At 53.5% G+C, this 24,177-nt stretch overlaps 1 protein-coding gene across 5 annotated transcripts in view; it reads left to right on the forward strand.

The window, feature by feature from the left end:
• WDR31 (WD repeat domain 31) overlaps window positions 1-24,177 on the forward strand; it is a 55,818-nt gene that overhangs the window by 17,066 nt on the left and 14,575 nt on the right. For 2 of the 5 annotated variants that reach the window (XM_078849061.1, XM_078849062.1), the window contains exons 5-10: window positions 10,404-10,548; window positions 10,635-10,735; window positions 15,840-15,907; window positions 17,205-17,346; window positions 18,510-18,672; window positions 22,829-22,974. In XM_078849061.1, the coding sequence (XP_078705187.1) occupies window positions 10,404-10,548; window positions 10,635-10,735; window positions 15,840-15,907; window positions 17,205-17,346; window positions 18,510-18,672; window positions 22,829-22,974 (765 nt within the window). Of the gene's footprint in view, window positions 1-10,403; window positions 10,549-10,634; window positions 10,736-15,839; window positions 15,908-17,204; window positions 17,347-18,509; window positions 18,673-22,828; window positions 23,531-24,177 lie in introns of all 5 variants that reach the window. The other 3 variants (XM_078849063.1, XM_078849065.1, XM_078849064.1) reach the window with 3 other exon arrangements.

Here is a 24,177-nt window from a genome sequence, read left to right on the forward strand (position 1 = left end):
TGGCGCAGCCCCCGGTGGGTGCTCACTCGGTGGCCAGAGCTTTGGAGGCACCATCGGCCTCCCTCTCCAGACCCCCAAGAAAGGAGGCAGTGGGAAGTGTGTCCTCGGCACTGTGCCTGAAGTCCAACTAGATGGTGCTCGCCGACACCCAGAGCACCACACCAGCCTCTTTGCCCAGCCTGGAGGAGGCAATTGCAGCCCTGCCCCCCTCCGTCCCGCAGGTGGACTTCAGGGCCCACCAAGAACTCTTAGAGAGGGTGGCAGCAAGCCTCCACCTCCAGGCAGAAGAGATGGAGGAGCCCTCAGACTGCCTGGTTAACGTGTTATCCCCTTCTGCACCCTGCACTGCAGGGTGGCCTTGCCTCTCCCTGAGGGGGTGGCAAAGATTTCAAATGCCCTGTGGCAAACACCAGCCTCATTGGTCCCCATCTCTAAAAAGGCAGAACACAAGTACTTTGTACCCGCTAAGGGACATGAGTACTTGTATACCCAGCTGGCGCCCAACTCCTTGGTGGTCGAGTCAGTCAACCACAGGGAACGGCAGGGTCAGCCAGCCCCGACCCCAAAGAACAAAGACTCTCGGAGACTGGACTCTTTTTGGAAGGAAAGTGTATTCATCTTCGAGCTTCCGGTTATGAGTGGCAAACCATCAGGCTCTCCTGGGCCGGTACAGATTCAATCTGTGAGGCTCCCTGCCCAAGTTTGAGGACTCCCTCCAGGAGCGTGATAGGAAGGAGTTCAAGGCACTAGTGGAGGAAGGGGCAGCGGCTGCTAGGGCGTTCCTGCAGGCAGTCTCGGATGCTGCGGACACGGCCGCACGATCAGTGGCCTCCACGGTGTCCATGAGACAGGCGTCATGGCTCCTGCTCTCTGGGCTGTCCAGCGAGGCACAGTCTTCCATGCAGGATCTCCCATTTGACAGGAAAGCTTTGTTTGCAGAGGAAACAGATACAAGACAGCATGGCATGAAAGACTCCCGCAGGACCCTCCAGACTCTGTGCCTCTATGTCTCGGTTCCGGCAAAACCTAAGTTCAAACGGAAGCAGGCTCCCACCCAGGCTGTCCTCCCGACGTACAAGACCTCCCATAAGAATCAGTGAGACTATAAGAGACGCCCTCAGAGGCAGTCTTGGCCTGCCCCCAGCCTGGGTCCTCCAAGGGCAAGAAGGTGGGGAAAAGGCGTTTTTGACGGGACGCTCAGGGGCACCCCACCAGTCCTCATCAGGGATCCACCCCTGATAAGCACACAACCGGTTGGAGAAGGGAAGTTTTTCCTCCTGGAATGGTCGCGACTAACCTCGGACCGATGGGTCCTCAACACCATCTCCCAGGGTTACACCCTGCAGTTTACTTCCTCCCCGCCCAACCATTCCCTGTCCTTGGGAGACCCCTCGCATGAAGCTCTGCTCGAGCAGGAGGTGGGGTGTCTCCTAGGTCTAGGAGGCAGTGCCTGAGGAGTTCATGGTCAAATTATTTCCTTATCCCAAAGGCCAAAGGGGGCCTCAGGCCCATCCTGGACCTCCAAGGTCTGAACCAGTACATGGTGAAGCTCAAGTTCTGCATGGTCTCCCTGGTGTCCATCATCCCCTCCCTGGATCTCGGGGTCTGGTACACTGTCCTCGATCTACAGGACGCGTACTTCCACATCCACATATTCGAGGGGCACAGGCGCTTCCTCCGTTTCGTGGTGGGACAGAGTCATTACCAATTCACAGTCCTCCCGTTTGGTCTGTCCACTGCCCCCAGGGTGTTTACAAAATGCATGTCAGTGGTAGCGGCCTATCTCAGATGGCGGTGGGTCCAGATATTTCCCTATCTGGACGATTGGTTTGTCAAGGGCACCTCTCGGTTGCAGGTGGGGGATCACGTGGCGCTCCTCCTGTCCATGTGCACTGCTGTGGGCCTGTTGGTAAACAACACCAAGTCCACGTTAGTCCCGGTCCAATGCTTAGAGTTTATCGGGGCGCTCCTGGACCCAGTGTCGGCCAGGGCCCCTCTTCCTCCAGACAGATTCAAGACCATGAAAAGTCTCATCGACTTGGTCACAAGGTTCCCGGTGACAACAGCCAGGGTTTGCCTACAACTCTTGGGTCACATGTCGGCATGCACGTACGTGGTCCATTACGCCAGACTCAGGATGAGATCCCTCCAGCTCTGGTTGGCCTCGAAGTTCTCCCAGGCCATGGACAGGATGGACAAGGTCCTCCCTGTGCCGGACTCTGTGATCACCTCCCTACAGTGATGGTCTGCCCCAAACAACATGCTCCAAGGGGTCCCATTCAGGGACAGAGCCCCGTCGTTGGAGCTGGTGTCCGATGCATCAGACCTGGGTTGGGGGGCGCATGTGGGGAACTTTCAGACCCAAGGCCTGTGGTCGGTTCAAGACCTGACCTTACATATAAACATCAAGGAGCTCAGGGCAGTGCAACTGGCATGTATGGCCTTCCACTCACACCTGGAGGGCAAGGTAGTCAGGGTCCTCACGGACAACATGGCCTCAATGTTCTACATTAACAGGCAAGGTGGGGCCTGATCCTCTGCCCTCTGCCGTGAAGCCCTCAGGCTGTGGGACTTCTGTGTAGCCCACGAACATCCACTTGAAGACCTTCAACCTACCAGGCGCCCGGAACGAGAGGGCGGATCGCTTGAGCAGGGACTTTTCCTAGCAATGCGAGTGGTTCTTCCACCCGGAAGTGGCCCACTGGCTCTTCCGAAGGTGGGGAATTCTCCAGGTGGACCTGTTCACGACTCGGCAGAAACAGCAATGTCCCCGGTTCTGCTCCAGGGGGGCCTGAGGAGGGGCGCTATCTCCGATGCCTTTCTCCTGTCCTGGTCTGGCCGGCTTCTCTACACCTTTTCTGAGTTCCCTCTAATCAGCAGGGTCCTGGAGAAGATAAAGACGGACAGGCCCAGGTCCTCCTGATTGCCCCAGCGTGGCCCAGGTAGAATTGGTACGGGACCCTCACGGGCCTGGCAGTAGCTCTGCCGTGGCTGTTGCCACTCCACCCAGACCTGTTGTCATAAATATAAAGGGAAGGGTAAACACCTTTAAAAATCCCTCCTGGCCAGAGGAAAAACCCTTTCACCTGTAAAGGGTTAAGAAGCTAGGATAACCTCGCTGGACCAAAATGACCAATGAGGAAACAAGATACTTTCAAAGCTGGAGGGGGGGAGAAACAAAGGCTCTCTCTGTCTGTGTGTTGCTTTTGCCGGGAACAGAAAAGGAATGGAGTCTTAGAACTTAGTAAGTAATCTAGCTTGGTATGCGTTAGATTCTGTTTTGTTTAAATGGCTGATAAAATAAGCTGTGCTGAATGGAATGTATATTCCTGTTTTTGTGTCTTTTTGTAACTTAAGCTTTTGCCTAGAGGGATTCTCTATGTTTTGAATCTGATTACCCTGTAAGGTATTTACCATCCTGATTTTACAGAGCTGATTCTTTTAATTTTTTTCTTCAATTAAAATTCTTCTTTTAAGAACCTGATTGCTTTTTCATTGTTCTTAAGATCCAAGGGTTTGGGTCTTTGTTCACCTATGCAAATTGGAGAGGATTTTTATGAAGCCTTCCCCAGGAAAGGGACTGTAGGGTTTGGGGAGGATTTTGGGGGGAAAGATGTTTCCAAGTGGGCTCTTTCCCTGTTATATATTTGTTAGACGCTTGGTGGTGGCAGCAATAAAGTCCAAGGGCAAAAGGTAAAATAGTTTGTACCTTGGGGAAGTTTAACATAAGCTGGTAAAAATAATCTTAGGGGGTTTTCATGCAGGTCCCTACATCTGTACCCTAGAGTTCAGAGTGGGGAAGGAACCTTGACACCTGCTCTCTCAGGACCGGGGCTGCCTCCTCCACCTCAACCTGGCAGCTCTTCACCTCGCAGCGTGGCTGCTCATTGGTTAGGTGGAGAGGAAAGGACGTGCTCCGAGCAAGTTCAGCGTGACCTCCTCGAAAGTAGTCGGCCCTCCACTCGCCGCACTTATTTGGCGAAGTGGTCCCAGTTTTCTAGGTGGGCGGCGGACCAGGGTGTCTCTCCGGTGACTGCCCCAATCCAGCTTATTCTTGATTACTTTCTCGACCTGAGGACACAGGGCCTGGTGCGTTCATCAGTCAAGGTGCACCTGGCAGCCATGTCGGCCTTCCATCTGCCGGTGCAAGGGCACACGGTATTTTCCCATGCTATGACTGGCCAGTTCCTTAAGGGTTTTGACCGTCTTTTTCCGTATTCTAGACCCATGGTCCCGCAGTGAGACCTAAACCTGGTGTTGGCTTGTCTCATGGGGCCCCCGTTTGAACCACTGGCCACGTGCTCCTGCTCTCACCTCTCGTGGAAGGTGGTCTTCCTGGTTGCAATCACGTCGGCCAGGCGAGTCACAGAATCATAGAATATCAGGGTTGGAAGGGACCTCAGGAGGTCATCCAGTCCAACACCCCGCTCAAAGCAGGACCAATCCCCAACTAAATCATCCCAGCCAGGGCTTTGTCAAGCCTGACCTTAAAAACTTCTAAGGAAGGAGATTCCACCACCTCCCTAGGTAACGCATTCCAGTGTTTCACCACCCTCTTAGTGAAAAAGTTTTTCCTAATATCCAACCGAAACCTCCCCACTGCAACTTGAGACCATTACTCCTTGTTCTGTCATCAGCTACCACTGAGAACAGTCTAGATCCATCCTCTTTGGAACCCCCTGTCAGGTAGTTGAAAGCAGCTATCAAATCCCCGCTCATTCTTCTCTTCCGCAGACTAAACAATCCCAGTTCCCTCAGCCTCTCCTCATGAGTCATGTGTTCCAGACCCCTAATCATTTTTGTTGCCCTCCACTGGACTCTTTCCAATTTTTCCACATCCTTCTTGTAGTGTGGGGCCCAAAACTGGACATAATACTCCAGATGAGGCCTCACCAATGTCGAATAGAGGGGAACGATCACGTCCCTCGATCTGCTGGCAGGACCCTGACCTCCGAGCCGCCATACACGGTCTTCCATAAAGACAAGGCACAGCTCCGCCCATACCCCATGTTCCTCCCAAAGGTGGTCTCCGCCTACCACATGGGTCAGGACATTTTTCTACTGGTCCTCTGCCCCAAGCCTCACGCGACTAGTGAGGAACGCTGTCTCCACACGCTCGATGTGCGGCGGGCTCTGGCTTTCTACCTCGAGCGGACGAAGCTGTTCAGAAAGTCCTCGCAACTGTTCATCGCCTCAGCTGAGCGCGCAAGGGGCCAGCCAATTTCTACTCAGCAGCTTTCCAGTTGTATCACTTTGTGCATCCGTTCCTGTTTTGAGCTGGTGAGTGTCCCCCCACCACCCATTGTGAGGGCACACTCGACTTGGGCGCAGGCCTCATCAGCTGCCTTCGTGGCCCACGTCCCCATCCAGGACATTTGTAGGGCCGACACGTGGTCTTCGGTTCACACGTTCACCTCGCACTATGTGATTGTCCCCTAACCCAGGGATGACGCTGGGTTCTGCAGGGCTTGTGAACTCCTACCTACCTCCAACAGATATAGCTTGGAATCACCTACTTGGAATACACATGAGCAATCACTCGAAGAAGAAAAGACAGTTACCTTTCCCGTAACTGATGTTCTTCAAGATGTGTTGCTCATGTCTATTCCGCATCCCGTCCTCCTTCCCCTCTGTCAGAATTGTCTGGCAAGAAGGAACTGAGGGTGGGGGGAGCGCACAGCTCCCCTTATACCGCCCCAGGCAGGCGCCACTCCAGGGGTCGTGGGGGGCGCTCCCCCCCTATGGGTACTGCTAGGGGAAAAACTTCCGGCACCAGTGCATGTGGTGAGCACGCACACCTATTGTGGAATAGATATGAGCAGCACATCTCGAAGAACACCAGTTACGGAAAAGGTAACTGTCTTTTCATCTGCACACTCACTTTTGGGAAAGCAGGTTAATTCTGCCTGCCCATCCACCCCCCACCACCTCTGTAATCTAAAGTTTAAATGCTAGCTCTGGCTACAAGCACAGATGTTTGGTGACCTCCTCCTGGTCCCCAGTTGTGTACATCACAAAGCCACTGTGCACTTTGCACAGCTCACAAGACATGAAGGGCTGAAATAGATGGGGTGTTGCAGGTACATAGCCAAACTGTGCAACTATGTTAGGTCATGCCTGGCTCTAGCCTCTGCTAGTAATCCCTTATTTTCAAGAGCCCCTGTTGATTGTCAGGGGGAAATAGTGAATGGGAGAAGACGCTGGCACTCAGGAGACTCAAATTCTATTCCTGGCTCTGCTGCTGACCTTGCTGGGTGTGGCTGGTTCAGTCATTTCCCCTCCATGTGCTTCAACATCCCCCTTCGCAAACGGGGGTTAATAATGTGCTCTCGGCTTCGAACAGGGCGAGGCAGAGTACTCTGGACAGTCCCCTCAGCGTGTAAGGAACTAAACCAAAGACGCTCTCTTGCAAACTGCAGCTCCTTCCTAATCCATTGGCATTTCTGTAGAACAGTGGTTCTCAAACTTTAGCAACCCGAGGACCCAAATTTTGATTTAAAATTTTTCAGAGACTCCCAAACCCCCCACTCAGCCCCATCTCCACTCAGCCTCATCTCCACTCAGCCTCATCTCCACTCAGCCCCATCTCCACTCAGCCTCATCTCCACTCCAACCCTGCCCCTCCTCTTCCACACTTCTTTCCACCCCCTCCCCGAAGCGTGCCCCGTCCCCACTCCTCCCCCTCCCTCCCAGTGCCACCTGTATGCAGGAGGTACTGGGAGGGAGGGGGTGGAGTTGATCAGTGGGGCCTGCGGACCCCCTGGAGTACCCTTGTGGACCCCAGTTTGAGAAACGCTGCTGTAGAGTATTTCAAGTGTCCTGTGCCCTGTCCGTTCTGTGGCAAGCTGGGCCTAACTCCTGTGACAAGGCCTTGAGGGATGGCATTGCTAAATCCCAGAGTGCCCTAGGAGGCAAGTGGGTTGAATGTGAAGTGAACAGGCCAGCCAGAGCCGTTTTCCTTGTGTGACGATAATTTGGTTTCATCTCCATTGCAGGAGGTCTTGATTTCCTCTGCCCTCCAGGGTCTTGTGTGCTGTGGCATGCTATACTGGCGCTGCCTGGGGACTGAAGTAGTTGCAGAGGAAGCAGGACTGCATGCCGCTCCCGCTCATGGTGTGTGAACCCCGTATCCATGCAGCGGAGCTGGGGACAGTTGGGCTGGGAGGCAGTTTGGGCATTTGCCACCTGAGTTCATTGGAGGCTTTGGCACTGGGGAGGGACTGCATAGAATCATAGAATATCAGGGTTGGAAGAGACCTCAGGAGGTCATCTAGTCCAACCCCCTGCTCAAAGCAGGACCAATCCCCAACTAAATCATCCCAGCCAGGGCTTTGTCAAGCCTGACCTTAAAAACCTCTAAAGAAGGAGATTCCACCACCTCCCTAGGTAACCCATTCCAGTGTTTCACCACCCTCCTAGTGAAATAGTGTTTCCTAATATCCAACCTAAACCTCCCCCACTGCAACTTGAGACCATTACTCCTCGTTCTGTCATCTGCCACCACTGAGAACAGCCGAGTTCCATCCTCTTTGGAACCCCCCTTCAGGTAGTTGAAAGCAGCTATCAAATCCCCCCTCACTCTTCTCTTCTGCAGACTAAACAATCCCAGTTCCCTCAGCCTCTCGTAAGTCATGTGGCCCAGCCCGCTAATCATTTTTGTTGCCCTCCACTGGACTCTCTCCATTTTGTCCACATCCCTTCTGTAGTGGGGGGACCAAAACTGGACACAATACTCTCAGTGTGGCCTCACCAGTGTCGAATAGAGGGGAATAATCACTTCCCTCGATCTGCTGGCAATGCTCCTACTAATACAGCCCAATATGCCGTTGGCCTTGGCAATGAGGCATACTGCTGACCCATATTCAGCTTCTCGTCCACTGTAATCCCCAGATCCTTTTCTGCAGAACTGCTGCTTAGCCAGTCGGTCCCCAGCCTGTAGCGGTGCATGGGATTCTACCTTCCTAAGTGCTGGACTCTGCATTTGTCCTTGTTGAACCTCATCAGATTTCTTTTGGCCCAATCCTCCAATTTGTCTAGGTCACTCTGGACCCTATCCCTACCCTCCAGCATATCTACCTCTTCTCCCAGCTTAGTATCATTTGCAAACTTGCTGAGGGTGATTCATCCCATCATTCAGATCATTAATAAAGATGTTGAACAAAACCGGTCCAAGGACCGACCCCTGGGACACTCCACTTGATACCGACTGCCAACTAGACATCAAGCCATTGATCACTATCCATTGAGCCTGACAATCTAGCCAGCTTTCTATCCACCTTATAGTACATTCATCCAATCCATACTTTTTTAACTTGCTGGTAAGAATACTGTGGGAGACTGTGTCAAAAGCTTTGCTAAGGTCAAGATATATCACATCCTCCGCTTTCCCCATATCCACAGAGCCAGTTATCTCATCATAGAAGGCAATCAGGTTGGTCAGGCATGACTTGCCCTTGGTGAATCCATGTTGACTGTTCCTGATCACCTTCCTCGCCTCTAAGTGCTTCAGAATCGATTCCTTGAGGACCTGCTCCGTGATTTTGCCGGGGACTGAAGTGAGGCTGACTGGTCTGTAGTTCCCTGGGTTCTCTTTCGAAAATATGGGCACTATATTTGCCTTTTCCCGATCATCCAGGACCTCCCCCGATCACCATGAATTTTCAAAGATAATGGCCAATGGCTCTGCAATCACATCAGCCAACTCCCTCAGCATCCTTGGATGCATTAGATCTGGACACATCGACTTGTGCATGTCCAGCTTTTCTAAATAGTCCTTAACCTGTTCTTTCACCACTGAGGGCTGCTCACCTCCTCCCCATACTGTGTTGCCCAGTGCAGCAATGTGGGACCTGACCTTGTCTGTGAAGACCGAGGCAAAAAAAGCATTGAGTACTTCAGCTTTTTCCACATCCTCTGTCACTTTGTTTCCTCTGCTATTCAGTAAGGGTCCCACACTTTCCCTGATCACCTTCTTGTTGCTAACATACCTGTAGATACCCTTCTGGTTACCCTTCACATCCCTTGCTAGCTGCAACTCCAATTGTGCCTTGGCCATCCTGATTACACCCCTGCATGCTCAAGCAATATTTTTATACTCCTCCCTAGTCATCTGTCCAAATTTCCACTTCTTGTAAGCTTCCCCTCCTCCTCTCCCTAGGTGAGTATGGCAGCAATCATTGACTTTTGGGGATGGAGGGGAAGCAGCTCGAGGACCTTGTTTCCTTCTCCCTGCCCTACCGGCCTGTGACAGCTTCCTGCCTCCCTACTACACCTCTGCATCCACTAAAGGTGGCTAGGCACAGCTCTGCAGGTTTCTGCTAAAATGATCAGCAGCAAAGTGGTTATTGACATTTAAATGGCCATCATTAGGTTTCAGAGCTCTTGCTTCCCAGGGAGGAACTGTTCGCACCTCTCTGAGCGCTTGGTTCCGGCTTCTGAAGAGTCAGGAGAACAGAGCTGCCTCAGCTTGTGCCTGGTTCATACCTGGGAAGTTCCTTTCACACCCCAAAGGGTTGGAGAGTGATTTAGTTTTGTTAATGAAAGCTTAGGCCTGGTCTACAGTACAGACCTACAGTGGTATAAATGCGTGGCTCGGGGTGTTAAAAATCCACCCTCCTGAGCAACACAGATGTACCGACGTAACCCCCCGTGTACACAGAACTGTGTCGGTGGGTGGTGGATTAATTACACCAGTGGTTCTCAACCTTTTTTTAATGTGGGGACCCCTACAAATTTTCACATGAAGGTGCGAACCCCTTTGGTAATCTTAGACAAAGTCTGCTGACCCCTAGGGGTCTGCAGACCACAGGCTGAGACCCACTGACAACGCCAATGGGAGAAGCTCTCTCGCTGGCATAGGAGCATCTTCACTGAAGCACTACAGCCGGCAGCTGCACCAGTGCAGCATCTGAAGTGTAGACCTGCGTGTGGATTGTGTCTCTCGGGTCAGTGGTGGGAATAGGGTCCTTGGAATCGTTGAGAGCACGAGGCCCTGGATATATTCTAAATCTCTTCCTTTGCTTGCTCTCCTCTGCCTGTGACTGTGACCTGGATCACTGGATCTACTAGTTAACGTTTGTCCACAGTTCTTCCATATAAGTTGAGGGAGTGTGTTTCTGGGGTCGTTTAACTCTTGAGGGGAGCGATAAGGGTCTGCAGCCAGCGACATAAATTCACTGAGATGCAGTAATCGCCCTGAATTGCACGGCCTGGAGTCGTCTTCATGTGAGTACAAAATGGAATTTGTAAATCAAAATATCCCCCTTTTGGAGCTGTGTGTTTCCTGGGCCACATGGCTGCAGCTCTGAGCTCTGAAACGATTGCAGACTTGCTGGGCTTTTCTTGCCTTGCCGTTGGGTTGAGCTGGCAAATGGATCTTGTATCTCTCATTCTGTTCTGTGCAGGTGGCCTGTGTCTTTGAATCCAACAGTTTTTTCAGCGCCTCCCGTGACAAGACAGTCATGATGTGGGAGCTACACAGGAACTCGGGGCCAAGCCAGCACTTCCCAGGACATGACTTGGTTGTAACTGGACTGGCGGTGAGCCCAGGTGAGGCCCAGCTGTCTCCTACTGCTGGCAGTTGCAGTAATGCTGGTTTCCCTGCCCTCTCTTACATAAAGTCATTGTGGTTGTAGACTCTTTACAGCTGTGCACAGGTTCAAGGGACAACACCATGTGCAAGTGGGACATAGAGACCGGGGAGTGTGTGCGCAGAGCTGCCATCTCCAGGAATCTGGTAAGAACAGATGTCCCTGTTTGTCCTAGAATGGCAGCTCCCTGCCCAGTGGCTCGTGTGCATGTGAATCTATGCAAAGGGGAAACTATTTTTGCTGCTGCCCTAGCAGCAATGCAGTGGTTTCCTTGTGTGTGTGGTGAGAGCAGGCCTTGCCCCCCACACAAACTCCAGTTGCATGTTTCATTAATGCTCTGAGCTCAGGCAGGCCAGGGCAGGAGTCTCTGAAAGCTGTTCCCAATGGATGGCACTTCAGGGGCCCTGGTGACTGGAAGTGGTGGGTCCACCTCACCAGATGCCGAGTTTGCATTGATCAGCGTATTTGAAAGCAGCCTCTGCAAGGAGGCCAGTGGTGAGTGGACGCATTCTCTGCCCCTCCAGATAATGCAAAAACCGCAGAGCATGTGGCTGGTACCTGGGAGGTGTCTATCCCGGATGTACTGCATCATTTGCTTCCCAGGACTTTGTCTGGCCACTTCTGCCAGCCTAATATTCCCCTGGGGAAACCCAGTGGTGCAGGTGTAACCCAAAGCTCCAGGACATGGGCCCTAGCTTTCCAGAATGACTAAGGTGAATTCTAGAAGAAGCCTTTCACACCGAGTCCCTGCTTGATCACCCAGGAATCCCGGCAAAAGTCCTAAGCTAGAGCTCAGGCCATTGGATCAGAGGCAGCCTGGAGTGAATGGGTGCAACTGCCTCGGGGAGCGTGGGTCACACTCAGCAGTGACTTCCATGCTGAGGAAATTGAATGTGTCCTTGGACCTGGACTTGTCAGAAGTGAGGTCCCTGCCCCAGAGTGCTCAGTGGACAAGGCAAAACGGGAGGAGCAAGAACACAACAGCATTTTAGCGTAATCCTGCACACATCCCAAGAGCAGGAAGAGACCCCAGCAGGAGGGTGTGAGGTAAAGCAGGCTTCAGCTTCCATTCCATCATCTCCGCACTTCAGTTCCTGCACCGGTGGCATCTACTTGCAGCACACGTGCTATTCTGTCACTTCCACCCATTTCTTACCAGTCCTTTAAGACCCTGCTATAGCGTCTGAGAGCTGTGATAGTGCAACACTGATTTGCTCTCATGCTAGTGTGATCATTGTACGAAGCAGTGATTGCGATAACCCAGGGGTCGGCCACCTTTCAGAAGTGGTGTGCCGAGTCTTCATTTATTCACTTTAATTTAAGGTTTTGCACGCCAGTAATGCATTTTAACATATTAGAAAGTCTCTCTCTATAAGTCTCTACATTATTGTCGTATGTAAAGTAAACAAGGTTTTCAAAATGTTTAAGAAGCTTCATTTAAAATTAAATTAAAACGCTGACCTTACGCCGCCGGTCCACTCAGCCCACTGCCAACCTGGGTTCCGTTCACCTAGGCCAGCAGTCGGCTGAGCGGGGCCTGCGGCCGGGACCCCGGCTGGCAAGGGGCCAGCAGCCAGAACCCAAGACCGGCAGTGGACTGAGTGGGGCCGGCAGCCAGGACCCCAGACCGGCAGTGGGCTGAGCGGCTCAGCCCGTTGCCACTCAGCTCGCTGCCAGTTTGGGGTTCCATCCGCCGGCTCCTGCCAGCCAGGGTCCCTGCTGCCAGCCCCGCTCAGCCCGCTGCCGGTCTGGGGTCCCGGCCCTGCCCATGTAGAGTGGGGACCTACCTTCTCCCTGGTTCTAGCCCATTCTCTTCCTCTCTCTGCACTGAACTGAGGGTGGGAGTGCACTGAGCACAGGGCTGGGGGTGCAGGAGCAGGCTGGGGGTTGGGGTGCAGGGTCTGGCAGGAGGTAGAATGAGGGAGGGGGCTCAGGGTTGGGGCAGGAGGTTTGGGTGTGGAGTGCTTACCTGGGCAGCTCCCATTTGGTATGAGGGGTGCAGGTGGGAATGTGGGCAGGGGGAGTGCAGGAGCTCCCGTTTGGTGCTCAGGGTGGGGGTGGGAATGTGGGGGGTGCAAGAGTCAGGGCATGGGGTGGGAGGGCTGGGGGTGAGTGAGGAGGGTGCAGGAGTCAGGGCAGAGGGCTGGGGGCATGTGTGGGGGGGTGCTGGAGTCAGGGCTGGGGTCGTGGGGGGGTGTAGGGGTCAGGGCAGAGGGCTGGGGTGTGTGGGGGGTGTAGGGGTCAGGGCAGAGGGCTGGGGTGTGTGGGGGGTGTAGTGGTCAGGGCAGGGGGCTGGGTGTGTGTGTGGAGGTGTAGGGGTCAGGGCAGAGGGCTGGGCGTGTGGGCTAGGGTCATGCGGGTGGTCCCAGCCCCCTGCCCAGAACGGCTCACAGCAGGGGGCTGGAGGGGATGTGCCCTGATTCCACCCCCCAGGCCCCTTCCCCACCTCTTCTCCACCTCCTCCCCGGAGCAGCAAGCGAGCCTGCTGCAGCTCTGCTTTTTCCCCTCCCAACAAGGGCCATCAGCTGATGGGCAGCAGGGAGGGAGAGGAGGAGGGGCAGGAAGGGGGGGAAGAGGCGGGGGTAGGGGGGGAGCTTGCCTGCCCTGCAGCAGCAGCCAGCAGGACCAAGCTTCTTCATCCTGCCTCCGCGGGGAGGGGCAGAGAAGACCAGGCCAGGGGGGTCAGGATTTTTAATGGCACGCTGCTGCCTGCCAGGGTCCCGCGGGCGCTGAGTGGGGCCGGCGGCTGGGACCCGGCAGGCAGCAGCCTGCCATCAAAAATCGGCTTGCCTGCCATCCTTGGCGTGCGTGCCATAGGTTGCTGACCCCGGTGATAACCTGTGGCACATGTTGCTCCCTTGTCTGCCTTTGCCTGGCATGCGAGTTAAGGCTCACGGCTCCTCGTGTGAGGCAGGGTATGTCCTATCCCCAGGGCCGGATTAACTTTTTATGGGCCCAGCCGTGTGTTGTCAGCATGCCCCTTCCCCCTGGGGGCGGGCCCGCACCACACCTCCCCCTGCCCAGTACCCCACACTTGTGTCCAGCACCCCCTTGCCCAGAGACCTCCACCACAGATCTCTATGCCCAGCCCTCACCCCTCCCAGAGACCTCCCCCGCTGGCCTCCCACCACAACTGCACAGCACCTTGCACACCACACTGCTCACCCAGTTCCCCCCACCCGTAGACCTCCCCACTGCCTACCACCTTCCTCACAGTCCCACCATCCCAGCTGCACAGCACCCCATATTCCTGTGGGAATTCTGCACCAAAAAATCAAAAATTCTGTGCACAGTATTTTAAAATTTTGCAAATTTTGTTTGTCAATAAATAAATCTGGAGGCTCCAACATGGCAGTGGGAAGCACAGGCCACTGGTTAAATGGAGATGGGAGTTTACCCTGCAGCCTCACCCCATCCCAGCCTGGGACAGGGACTCAGCAGTGAGGCTGCACCCGAACCTGACACAGTGCAAGGGCCAGGCCTGCCCCAGAAACACCCTGGGCCCCTGCCCCCTGTGCCAGGCGCACCAGGTGTGGGTGAGCAGGCTCAGCCTGGCAGCAGGATCCAAGTGCAGAGGGACTTAGTGTGGGGGTATCCAGGTGGGGGTCAGAGAGTTCTCTGTGGGGCAGTCTGGGTGCGGGTGGCTCAGTGGGAGATCTGGATGCACAGAAGCTCATTGGGGGGTACCGGGGCAATGGGACTCTGCAGGGGATCCAGGTGAAGGTGTTTGGTGCTCGGCGTGGGGGTCGAGGTACAGGGGAGGTGGGGTTCATTTTGGTGGACGTCCAGGTGCAGGTGGTAGGGGCTCAGTGGGGAGGGTGTCTGGGGGGGCCCATTGGTGTGGTACAGATGCAGGGGAGGTGGGGCTTGTCAGGGTGAGGGTTCGATGGGCCTGATTAACAGGGGAGCCCCAGCTTCTACCAAGGGGATGCAGCATGCTGGGCTCCAGCTTCCCCCCTGGTCCCGCTTCCTTTATCCCCTTCTTGTCCCCATCCCATGCCCCTTCCCCACTGCTCCATCTCCTCCCCAGGCTTGGGGGCAGGGGGGAACCTCCCCCCAGCACTCACCGGCGGAGCGGGCTGGGGCCAGGTCACTCCACCTTCCTGCCGTCTGGTGATTGCAGGGCAGGCCCGCCCCGCACTCACAGGGAGGCGGGAAGTGGAGTGACCTGGCCCCAGCCCGCTCCGCTCTGCTCCCCTGGCTCCCGGACTTTGGGCGAGGCGGGAACTGCCCCCAGCACTCGCCGGTGGAGCAGAGTGGGCTGGGGCCAAGTCACTCCACTTCCCGCTGCCCGGTGAGTGCAGGGTGGGCCCGACCCCTGCTGCAGTCCCCTGGGATGTAGCTCAGGGGAGGGGCCATGGGGGGGCAAGGGGCGGAGTGGGGGTGGGGCTGGGACTGGGGCCGGGGCGGAGAAAGGGTGGGAAGAGGTGGGGTGGGGGAGGAACAGGGGTGGGGGCAGCTTTCCTGGCCATCTCACCCAGCCGGGGGATTGGGCTGGCCTGGGCCCTTCTGACTCTGGGCTCGGCGCCGTGGTAAACCCGGTACAGCCTGTCCCTGTGTTCCACTGGGCAGGCTGGGGCACTGAAGGGTTAAGGCCATCCCTTAGCCCACCTCAAAATCAGGCTCCAGGAGACTTGCCCAAAGGCAGAGAGTTGAAATGAGTCCGGACTAGAACCCTGAACTCCTGCTTACAACTCCACAGCACAGAAGTCATCAGACTGGGTCAGACTCAAGGTCCAGCTAGTCCCACCTCTTGTCGTCGGCAGCTTGTCGTCGGCTACTTGAGAGGAGGGGGCAGGAATCCCTGGAGAGGACAATGTGGTGTAACCTGACTATGAGGAAGTTTCTTTCTGACTTCCTTAAAGGTGGTCTTTTGTCCTGAGACAGGAGAGTTTCTGACCCCTCTATTTTGTAGCCCATCTAATGGGACCAGGGACATGTCAATTACCCATAGAAATGTCCCGTTGGGATTTTGTGTAGGGCAGTTTAATCCTACAAAGCCCGTGGCCTCCATGGTACCCTACTGACCAAGTCCCCTCTCCTCCCTTGTTGCACCTCAAATCACACAGTGGCTACTAAGGGAGCAGCATTGATGGGATCCAGAGGTAGCTCCACCCAGCCCTCCTGGCTCCAGTGATGACTGCTTGGGACAGAGGATGGCTGGGCCACAAGAGCAGTGTATGTGTGGGCAGGGGTCAGTTTGGGCTGTGTTAGGTGGACAGGTTTCTGGTACAACTTTCCCTTCGGCAGGTAACACACCTGTGCTGGGTTCCTGCAGAGCCGTTTGTCATCCAGACGTCAGAGGATAAAACAATCAGGTAAAGCCTAGTGGTGGGGACCAACTGCAGAGGTGGGACTTGGTGTAGTCAGGAGAATGTGGGTGAGGGGTCCCAGAGCTTTGTAAAACCATCCCATGGACAGTGCTAGTGATTAGACCTGTTGGTGGGATGGGGGCTGCTAATGGCCTTGGACTGCAGAGTTGCTCACTTGGGTCCAGGATGAGTGCCTGGGCATCCCCAGACCAGTGCACTATGGCTGTTGGGCGCCTCTCTCTTTCACTGGGTGGGTGGCCGTGGCAGCTGTCATTCCTCATCCCATCTTTTGGCAGGCCAGGTGTTTCTAACCCTGTTGAGGAAGTAGACACATCAACAGAGAACTTCATTACTGCTTGAACTGGGGCAATAAGGAGGATATTGTTTGGCGTCTGCAGCACAAACCACAGCAGGGAGTGGCTTTGTAGGCTAGTGAAGTTGTCTCCCAAGCTCTGTTGCTAGAAGCAAACCTTGTGCTAACCTCGCATTTCGTGGAGAGCATCATCTACAGCAGGGTAGCGCACGATCAGGACACCAGTGCTGTGAGCAGTACCACTTGCCACTGGCTGGAAGCTATGTTAGCTTTTGGCGTGGCTTTATCATCGCTGATCAATATTGTTACCGTTGCTGGAGAAAACAGGGAGTTTGCAGACAGCGTGCATGATACGCAGCAGAGCAGGACAGTGACGAGCTATAAGAGGAGCAATGTCCAGGGCTGCCCAGCCCTCTCCCAGGCAGAGGGGGCCACCAGCAAAGAAAAAAAACAGCATTTCAAAGTGGCCAAGATGCAAATCCCCATGTAGCCGAGCTACAGGGTGGGAGATGGATGGGGCAAAGGGAATGGGACTGAAAACACGTTGTGGGCTGAAGGGCGAAGCATTGTTGTTTAACGTAAGTACTGCAGTAGCGTCTCCTCAAGGCCCCAACCCAGACCTGACCCGTTGTGCTAGGCCCATGGAGCTCGCAGGCTAGATCTCAAGGGAGGAATGACTCTGGCTTGGGTAGAGGGAAGGAGAGCTCCGGTTCACACATGTGGAGCACCACAAAGAACTAGAGAATTGGCAGGTCTGGGCTAGAACACGGGGATGAGTCATGGAGCTCGGTAACCCTTGAAATAGAGGAGGAGAAGCCCAGGCTGGAGAAGTGAAGAGATTGGGTTGTGCATATTGTCATGAGCATGCATCAAAATAGCCAGTTTGCATTCTCTTCTGTAGATTCTGCCCCAGTAACTGGCCAGATGTTGCTAGGAGTTCCAATCACTGTATTAACTCTCCCTCACTTGTTCTTTTTTCCTCCTTTCCAGGATCTGGGACAGCCGGGAGCTGCAGGTGGCCCATACGTTCCCAGTAAAGCAGTATATTCAGACCTACTGCGATGTAAGCCAGGACGGCCGGTACTGCATCAGCAGCAGCAATGGCTTTGGTGGGGAGGGCTGCGAAGCCACAGTGAGTTTGCTGGCTGGGCAGCAATTTGCTGCTTGTTCTAGTCCTCTCCTGAAATTGTTACCTATAGACAGTAGCCTGTCTCATGGGCAGCAGGGCTCAGCGGGTTCACCTTGGTGCTCTGAGAGCAATCCTGCCAGGAAGTGCAGCCTGCACGCTGGACTGGCTTTAGCCTTGGTATTATCTGTTGGGGCTTGCTCCCTGCATCGTGCATCTCTTTAAGGCTTTTAAAAAGCTTTCCTTTGTGATAACGAATGCTCTGCCTTCATCATAGCGCTGGGATTTCAGCTCCACATGGGACAAGCTTTACAGAAAACACACAGGCAAGCTCCTTGCCCCGGGGAGTTTACAGTCTAAGGCCTGATCCTGCCACCTCTTCAGTCCACACGTAACTCTGCACATGTGTATCCCCAGGACTCTGTGTGTGGGACTCTGCGTGTGGAAGTGATTGCAGGCCTAAATGATGGCTTTAAGTGAGACATATGGCTGTAAGAGATGCCAGGGAAGAGAGAAGTGACGGGCACTTATTAGAGAGAGAATTACCTGTCTGTTCAAGCTGGATGCGTCGAATGTAGTGAGAGAATGTAACCTCTTGAAATGTGTACTAATGAGAAATCATCCCACTGGGTTTTGACTCTTTCAGGGGAGCTGATCCCACCCAAAGCCAGTAGCAAAATTCCTATTGTGTTCGGTCAGTCTAGAGTTTGACTCTGCATTTAAAAATAAACTTGGCATGGGGCTGGGTCCCACAACTGTCTTGGTGATTGCAAGGCTGTACCCCTGAAGCTCTGGGAATGTGGCATACACCATCCCACATCCGCTGCGGGGAGGAGTGGAAGACAAAGGCTGGAGAGCAAACCCAGAACAGGTGTGTGAAGGAGTTAAGACTGGCAACAGGCTGTCTGCCAGCAATGCAATGGGGAGATGAGGGGAACGGAGCACCAAGCTGGGACGCTCGTGTAAACCTCCGTGGGTATGTTTGTCTCAGGCTCAAGATACGTGGCCGTATCAGTGTGGTGACGGGTGCTGAGTGAGGACAGCAAGGAGGTTCCTGGGAGATGTAATGATTGGTTTTTCTTTGTAAAGCAGCCAAGCGTGGTGAAGGAATAGTAACAAATTGGTGAAGTGGCCTTCGGGTTGAGCTCTTTGTGTCTGTTCCCTTGCAGCTGTGGGACCTAAGGCAGACAAGAAGCCAAGTGCGTGAGTACAAGGGGCATTTCCAAACCACTACATCCTGTGTCTTCCTTCCCAAGGGTCTAGGTCTGACCCCAGTCGTTGCCACTTCATCACATGACTGCATGGTGAAGGTCTGGAACCAAGACAACGGAGGTATGGCCTCAAAATGTGACTTAGGAGGAACCATGTATTGACGGGGTGTTAAAACATCCCTTTTTATTCCTCTCTCAGATGGTTGAGGATGGGCTACTGAGCCTTTATCCCAGCGGTCCCCAAACTTTGGAGGGTCGCACCCCCCCTTACCCATGTCCACACCCCTCCTTCCCGGGGCCAGGAGTGGGGATGTGGCTCCAGGTGGGTGGGGGGGACACAGACAGGGTTAAGGGGATCGAGGCTGGGGCCTCAACTGGGGATGAGGCTGGTGCTGGGAGCCATAGGCACCGACTCTGTGGGTGCTCTGGGGCTGGAGTACCCACGGGGAAAAATTGGTGGGTGCTCTGCACCCACCAGCAGCCAAGCTCCCTGCCCCAGCTCACCTCACCTCCGCCTCCTCCCCTGAGTGTACCTCTCCTCCCCCCAGCACTTGCCTGTTTCGTGGTGAAACAAGCTCTGGGAGGGAGGGAGGAGGAGCAGGAACAGGGTGAAATCAGGGGAGGAGGCGGGGAAGAGGCTGGGTTGGGGCAGGGATTTGGGAAAGGGGTTGGAACGGGGGTGGGGAAGGGGCGGGACAGGGGTGGAGTTGGGGCAGGGCAGGGGAGAGTCTAGCATCCTCCAGCAGAAGCCAGCACCCATGCCGGGAGCAGGGCCATGGCCAGGGGCGGGAGTGGAGCTGCAGTCAGGCTGCAGTGGTGGCTGGCAGCTGGTCCTGGGCCAGGAACAGAGCCGCAGCCAGCAGCTCAGGTTGGGAGATGGCAGGGGCCGGGAGTGGAGCTCCTGCCGGGTGCAGAGGTGCTGCACCGAGGCTGGGGACGGGGCCAGGCATGAGGCTGGGGGCAGGGAGGGGCTGGGTGGTGCTTCCTCCCCACCCCTCATGGGGGCTGGCCTAGGCCCCACCACACCTCCCCAGACATTCCTCCATGCCACCATAGCGGGGTGCACCCCACAGTTTGGGGACCTCTGCTTCATTCTGTAGGTCACTGACCCAGATCCAGCCTATGGGGTTCTGACAGAAATGGCTATTTCGTGGCCTGTGATAAACAGCTTGGACTCAGTTTCTATATCACAAAAATAATGAGTGCTCAGATTTGTAGCCTCGGAACTCAGTCGCATCCTGATTAAAATGAAAGATAAAGAATAGAGTTTTACAGATGAGACAATCCGGCAGCCGGGAATACAGGATAACATATGAAAGGAAATGCCAAGGAGTTGTCCCAATTGGACTAGAAGCTGTAATTGCATTTTGGAACCAGGGCCTGCTGACCAAACATTCCCGCTCACTTTGGTTGATGTTCCTACTCACTTTTGTGACTGGGAATTACAGGCATTATGGGGTTAATCCTACTTGCTTCCCAGCCCCTCCCACCCTGGGGGTGTGATGAGGCTAGGTCTTACAATGATCAGAGAACAAAGAGCAAATACCTCTAAGCACTATTAGACTGGGAGGGTTGGGTTAATTGTTGCTTATCTGCCACCCAGTTTAGAATACAGAGAGAGGAAAGAGAGCTCTGGGAAACAGCTGAATTTACAGCTCTGGTGATGTTAGCAAAGCACTGGATCTTTGATCATGTGGGGTGTGGTGTTGCCAGAACCTCTTGATAGAATTTTAGCTTTAATCTAGGTGCAGTGCTATGTACATAAACCAGTATGAAATTTAGTTACGTACAAATTCCTGTGGTATGCGGCACTTTTGTAACCCACATGTAGAGCTCAGAGTGTTGTAGAAATGCCATCTTCCCATTCTCAGCTTGATGCTGCGAGGGCAGAGGTGAACAAAACTGCAGAAGTGACTCTCTAGAGACTGGCAATCCTTTTTATATTTCCCATTCCACCGTCTGACTTGCAGGCAATGCATCTACTGTAAACAGGAGTTTGCATAGACTCTCCCTCTGCCCACAGACAGTTCAGCTTCCTGCACACACCCATGCTCATCCCACAGTCTGCTGGTTGTAGAGGCCACTCTGCAGGTGTCTGTGCTGCCTGCCAGCCCTGGCAGTGAAGGAACCTGAGCTCAGGCTGGATCCACGATAAACTGCCTTAATCCTCCTGCATGGATGCAGTGTGTTGAATGGCATTATTGGTATGTTAGCCTCAGTCTTAACCAGCAGTTGATACCTGCACTTGTTTTAATAGTAGGTAAACTAAGACTCTGAGTACAAAATCGTGTATTATTAATTTGTGTTACGATAGTGCCTAGGACCCCAGTCATGGCCCAGGACCCCAAGCACCCAGGGGCTGTACAGACCAACACTGAGTGAATTTGATTCTGTTTGCCTGTTTCGTAAATACCCTGTGAAAATCACTGCTGGTGCCACTGGGATGGGAGGAGCTGCTACAAATGCCCTAGAAGACACAGGACATTAGGCTGTCTCCAGATATAGACGCAAATGTCTGATGATCTAGTCTCCATTTAAAATATATTTTATGCTGAAACCTCCTTCATGTTGGAAATAAGTTCAAGTCTAAGTCATTCAAACAGCCCCGCACACCAGTCCCCACAACCAGAATCAGACCGAAGTAGTGCAGCCCTCAGGAGACTGAACTGTTGTGTGCCACAGGCTGAGAGCCAGGGCAGCAGGTGGGTGACCGAGTTGTGCCCATGCCCAAGGACCCTGCAATGACAGGGAATTAAATGAGTGAGATATTACCCAGATGATCCTAGCTAGTGATCTGCACCCTATGCTGCAAAGAGGGTGAAAAACCCCAGGTTCCTGTCAGTCTGACCTGGGGAAAATTCCTTCCCAACCCCCAATTTGGTGATCAAATGTACATTGCAAAAAAAATGTAATAAAGAAATAAGCAGGGGGAGGGCGAGGAATTTGTGTGGCATTAATTAGGATTATCTCCAGAAGTGCAGTAACGAATAATTTAATTGGCATTGGAAGAGAGGCTTGTTTTAATGTCCATTGGTGGTGATCAAAATCATCAGGAGATGCTGAATTAATATGACGGCTGACTGTGTTTTCTGCTCTGAGGCTAATGTGTTATGGGTTGCACCTCCTGCAAAGCAGTAAGGCTCTAAAGTTCTGAGGTTTCTTTCTGAACGTGACCCCACCCCCGTGCCTGAGAACAATAAATCCAGCAACAATTAGGCCAAAGGAATGAATGTGTTGGTGAAACAGGGCCCTGCAGACGAATCACTGTGAGAACAGCATGTTCTGTGTGATGGCAACGTCCTGAGGTGGAAATCTGCTAAATGATAGCGCCTAAGCAGAACAAATAATCCTCAAGCATTGATCCTTCCGCGGGCTATTGTAACGTACCAGCTATTACGAGAGGATGTACAGATTCTCACAACCCCTTGTGTAATGGGTACCTGAGAATGTGTTTCAAACTGTGCCAACCCCGTTACTGTCACAATCAGGTGTTTTTCTGTATCAGTGCGTATTAGGACTGACTCCTCCATTGTCCCAGGCTTGCAGGAGTTTCTTAAGGCTATGTTGGCACCTGAATGGGCTTCAGATCAGCACTCAGAGAGCCAATCGGAGGCACTGCAGGGGCTAATCCTGAGAGCCGCCCCTGCAAAACAAGCACTGCAACAGTCTGGAATCCCAGCTCACAATCTGGGTGACCTGCTGTCTCTAAACTCCGGATACAGATTGCACCTGCTTGCCATGTCATCTCCCCTTAATCTCTGTTCCCGTCCGCCACTGCGGGGGGAGTGGAAGAGCAAAGGGATGGTGTGACCCAGGTGGGGCCTGGTTTTGTGCTAGTTTTCATGTATCTGTCATGGGACTGTTGAGCAGTAGAAGCTCTCACTTCTTTGGGTTGAGAGAGGGGCAAGAGGGAACCTTGATCATGTCCCTTTTTTAATCCTAGAAATGCCAGCTGCTAACACCTGGCTTGCAGAGGGGCCCATGGCCACTAGGAGCCCTAAGAAGGCTCCTACAGCAGGGTGCTGTGGCGGTAATGTCAGGTGGGAGAAGTGCCTGACCTGGGAGACAAAGTGGGGCTAGATTTCCTATGCTGGGCCATGGCTTCCTTTGAGTGTCATCCCTGTGTGTCTGTAGAAGGGGCCTGTAACTGCACCCCCCCCTTTAAAAAGCCACTGTTTTCTGTAGGTCAGTTGTTTGTTGTCTCACTGGTGAAAATGTACTTCTGAATTACAACGAAATGCATCTGACTGACTGATGCTTCCCTGTTCTCTCCACAGCTTGTCTGGCCACCGTGTGCCTTGATGGATCCGGACCCCTTGCTTCCCTGGCTGTCTGTGACAGCTCCACGCTTCTCTGTGCCAGCTTCAACTCAGGAATTCACTTACTCAGGATAAACAGCATTAAAGGGCTGGAGCTCCAGGAGGTGGCAACATTCTGATTCATAGTGACCCTCTCTGCCCCAGACCATCATGGTCAAAATCCAAAGCGGGAACCGCCTCTCTGGTAAACAAGGCTCTCAGTCGCTGGTATTAATTTCCCGGCTGACTAGGTTTAATGGCCAGGCACCTGTAACGTCCCTAGCCCCAAAGCAGCAACAATGCAGAGCCAGGAGGGTCATCAGGTTCCAGTTTCTGAGATTATGGAAACTAGCTGCATCCATTTTTAAAGCCAAGTCCTAGATGCATTTAGGCCAAATTTTAACTTGAAATGAGCCTTGCACATTTGATGCACAAAATCACAAGCGAACTAGTTATAGGTCTAACAATTGGTTAGATGAGAAAGAAAGACACAAGAAGAGACTCTACTGAAACAGGCTGCCGGCTTACAGGGAAGTGTGTTTCTGGGAACATCCTGCTGACCACGGTGGGGTAGCCTCCATTCTGTCGTGCAAGCATCTATTCCTTGCTATGCTGCAGGTTTCATGGCTTTTCTTGTTACAAAGAGCCTATCAAGGAAGGCTTGGATGCTTGTCAGCAGAGGTAAGGAAAAACCATGGATTGTTGTCCCTCTTCCCTTATCAATGTTATGATGGCGTCCCCATTTGTTACCCCCAAGGTCACGCCACCAGGGGAGAGTCTGGTTCACTGAGAAGCCTGGGTTACTGATGCTGTGTGCAGTAGCAGACTGAGGAACAAAGGGACCGTTCTGTTATCTCAGGGTAGAAGCCAAGTACTGAAGCAGCAAACTTGCTACAGTTCTGAAAACCACCTTTCAGATGTCAGCGTGTGGAGTGAATGGCTTGTTTCGGTACATACCAGTGACTGGCTAACTGAATGAACGTGCTAAGGTGTCAGGCTAGAGAAGGTCAGCCCCATTCTCATTGGTCAGGTTCAGGGTGCTGTTTAATGGAGCTGAACGCTGTGCCCCAAAGTGAATGCTTGTTCCACAACCAGGGCTGGTGTGCATGCACCCTGCTGGAAGGGGGAGAGAATTCACGCTCCTATCCTGTCACCAAAAGCTTTGGCAGCAGCTGTGAAGGTAGCTGTTTCTCCCCAATCCAAGGGAGAAGCAAGCTGATAAAGAAGACTAATGGGATGGCAGAAATAATGACATGTTCTTGGCACATTGCCAGCCTGTTGAGCAGAAGCCATGGCTGAAGAATTCAGGGAGATGTGGCGCAGGGAGA

Source organism: Lepidochelys kempii, chromosome 16, assembly GCF_965140285.1.
Source record: "Lepidochelys kempii isolate rLepKem1 chromosome 16, rLepKem1.hap1, whole genome shotgun sequence".
NCBI lineage: Eukaryota > Metazoa > Chordata > Testudines > Cheloniidae > Lepidochelys > Lepidochelys kempii.